A 3,494-nucleotide genomic window follows, 5' to 3' on the forward strand; every position below is an offset into this window, starting at 1 on the left:
TAACCCTCGTTCCCTGATGGAGGGAACGGAGATGTTATGTCCCCATGCCACAACCTTGAGCCATTCGCTGATGTCGGGACACATTCTTGGCTCCTCAGCGTAAAACCTAATGAGTGGATGCGCGCTGTCGCCTTGTATACCCGTGTGCACGGGGAGTGGCTCAGCATGCAAAATCCACTAGCCAATTCTCATTGGCATTTTCACTTAAACTCAGAGATGATTGGGCTCCCAAGTTAGACCCCTAATGTCGTCACAACATAACATCTCTGTTCCCTCCATCAGGGAACGAGGGTTACGTACGTAACCGAGATGTTACTTGCCACACAAGTAAATAGTTAGATATGAAATATTGATTTGACTTCAAATATTTATTAGCTCTTTAAACACAAAGCTTACGCAAAGAAAAACAGTTTCTTACAAACAGCTTTAAGCCTTGAGAACGTTTAGACAAGATGGACAATTAAGGCATAATGTTCAGCTGTATCACTAATTACACAGCTTTTTACCACATAAATAAAGATGAGGATATAAAATGCTATTTGAAATGAAAGCAGTTGAGTGGTATATTATTCGCTGTTGCTAATGACGACAGTTGTTATCGGGGAATAACACACCTTGGAATGTAGTGACTGACCAATCTGAATTAAGTATTCCTTAGAGCCGTGCAATAATAAAAATTAGGTTGAAAGAATGTTTCAGGAGCATCATTCTAACCTTAAACAATGTTTCACTAACATTAAAAAAACTGTTTGTAAAATGTTCTTAGATCAAAAACTCGTTAGCTGGGATGATGTTGGAGAGTTTTTGAATTTTATAGAGGTTGATTTTAAAAACCACTAGCACAATTGTTGACGACTGATTTTACAGTTTTGAGGAAGGTGCCATGAGATTTGGGGAAAAAGTGCAATAGTTTAATTAAAAGTTCTCACCTGATTGGGTTGGATTATTTTCTTCTACTGAGAATGGCAGCATTCTATCTAATGGATTCTTTCTTTGTAGAATCATTTCTTTATGTACATAAGTTGTTTTCTTTGTTTGTCGGACATAAGGAATAAGACATTCATTTTGTGTTTCAAACAGAGCTTGTGTTGTTCTTTCTTCCATTGCACTGATCGTTTCTAAAGTTTCCCATGTTATTCGCTCTTGTCTCTCTATCTCTTGCTCTTTTTCCTTGGACTTATTTTCTTCTTGTAGTTTCTTTTCTTTTCTGCTCTCCGTTACAGACACAGAGTCAGTCTTGTTATTGTAATGCTGGCCATCATTCTGTTTGATGAATTCATCAATCTTGTGTAGAAGTTTTTTGATGTGAGATTGATTAATCTCATTTTTACTGTTGATCTCATGATATTGTCCTCTGAAATGACTGACTAGGTCATGAAATTTTCCATTACGTTTAAGGACCATCCATTCTCTGTTTGACATTTGTTCTCTTCCAGTAATCAGAACCAGAGTGTATTTAAAAGCTTCTTCTCCAAAGTACTCCTGAATTTGCTCCACAACATTCCTCTCGTCCTCCTCAAAGGTCTCTAGGTTGATGATGAGCAGGAACACATGAGGACCAGGATGAGCGAGAGAGAGACTCTTCATCATCTGCTCATGCAGCTCTTCATCAGTCAGATGAGTGTTGAAGAATCCTGGAGTGTCGATGATGGAGATGTTTCTGTCTTCTACTCTTCCTCTCTGTATCTCACTCTCTCTGGTTCTGCTCTCTTCAAATACATCTTGACCCAGTATTGCATTTCCAGCTGAACTCTTTCCAGCTCCAGAGACTCCCAGCAGCACAGTCCTCAGATCCTGTGAATCCCCTGTCAAATAGTTCATATCATTAGCTGCAGCTACATAATATGTAATTGTTTCTAATATTCTAACCATTTAATCCCCGGTTAAAAACATTAACCCAGTCTCCTGTCACCATGTATCATACACAATTTCATACTATCATTCGACATGCTGTTTTTACACCAAAGCCTTGGCGGATTAACTATTTGGGCAACTATATGTTCCCATGGCAAAATCCCTGGTGTTAAATGAACACAGCTCAGTGTTTATATGAGTCCACACTTAGAGTGTTAAAGTAACACTGAAGCAGTGCTGAAGATGATATAATGAAGTGCTGATTGAGCATTAGTGATGAATGCCTGCTGTTAACTAGCAGAATCACTGAAGAAAAGAGAAACACAAGAACTACAGAGAGTTTCTTTATCTCTTAACATGTAGGGTCCTATTTTAGCGATCTAAGCGCATGGTCTGAAGTGGCGCAAGTGCACATAGAGCATGTCCGAATCCACTTTTGCTAGTTTACCGACGGAAAAAAAATTCAGCGCGCCAGACGCCTTGGTCCAAAAGGGTTGTACCTATTCACTTAATGAGTAATGGGTGTGTTTTGGGCGTAACGTGCCATAAACCAAGTAAGAGTCTCATCTCCCATTTTCTTTAAGAGCCAGTTGTGCTCGCGCCATGGCGGATTCGGTATTTACACGGCGGAATTTTCAAGAGCAAAGACTGAACGCTTCTCCAGAGAGGAAAGGTCCTGCCCATCTACAGGGCACAAAAATAACCTTTTACATGATAATCCTTTCATTTTTAACATTTGGCATGTTTGTGTGCTGCTGTGGGTCACTGTGTGTGTAATAAGCAGAGTGTACACGCATTGTTCACCCGCCTATAGGTGCGTATTACTAATGCGCCCTTTAAATAAATAAATAATATTTATTTAATTAAATCAATAAAAAAATACTGCGTCTTTTACTTTAGACCAGGTCTTAGTTGGTCAGTAGTGCAATCATTTTCAGTTGCCTCAAAATAGCAATGCGCCAGCAATGCCCCTGAACACACCTTGTTTTCAGACTAGCCAACAATGGGCGCACAAAGGGGCGCAAGTGCATCCTTTGCCAGTGTCCCTGCACGGTGGAGTCACACGGTAGAGTCGATGGTCTTTACACTCTTCGGTCTTCACACGAGGAGGCTGTCACGCGACAGCTGCCGCGGTAAACTAAGTTTTTTTTATACCCGTCTATAAAAAGTGTTCCTTTATAGGTTAGCTCATTCTTCAATATGCTCATTCAAACACTTATAAAAATATTTCCTTTAGAGGTTTGCTCGTTCTTTCAGTTGATTCCTTTACACAGTATCCCTGGCTATTACTGTATAAATTTTCAAGTCTTTTTACTGTATGTTTTTTGGAGAAAATTAAAGGCAAATTCGCCCCAAGCATTTAAGTGAATAAGCACTTTTACATCATGTCCCATTTTCAAACCCTCATAAAAATCTTTCCTTTACAGGTTTTCTCGTTCTTTTGATTGATTCCTGTTTACAGTCACTCTTACTATTACTGTATTATTATTATTTTAAAATTTTTTTTACTGTATGGTTTTGAAGAAAATTAATGGCAAAATCACTCCAAAAAACTAAGTGCATTCTACCAGTTGCACCATTACCCATTTTCAAACACCCTTAAAAATCTTTCCTTTGTAGGTTTGCTCGTTCTTTCAATT

The 3,494-nt window shown here is 38.9% G+C and overlaps 1 protein-coding gene across 1 annotated transcript in view; it reads right to left on the reverse strand.

Moving 5' to 3' along the window:
- Window positions 1–1,821, reverse strand: part of LOC107712693 (GTPase IMAP family member 8-like) — a 2,150-nt gene extending 329 nt beyond the window's left edge. Inside the window, exon 1 of the mRNA XM_016518019.1 lies at window positions 1,163–1,821. Within this exon, the coding sequence (XP_016373505.1) occupies window positions 1,163–1,821 (659 nt within the window). The remainder of the gene's footprint in view (window positions 1–1,162) is intronic.
- Window positions 1,822–3,494: the final 1,673 nt, after the last annotated feature.

Source organism: Sinocyclocheilus rhinocerous, unplaced genomic scaffold (genome assembly GCF_001515625.1).
Source record: "Sinocyclocheilus rhinocerous isolate Xijiao unplaced genomic scaffold, SAMN03320098_v1.1 scaffold2901, whole genome shotgun sequence".
Classification (NCBI taxonomy): domain Eukaryota; kingdom Metazoa; phylum Chordata; class Actinopteri; order Cypriniformes; family Cyprinidae; genus Sinocyclocheilus; species Sinocyclocheilus rhinocerous.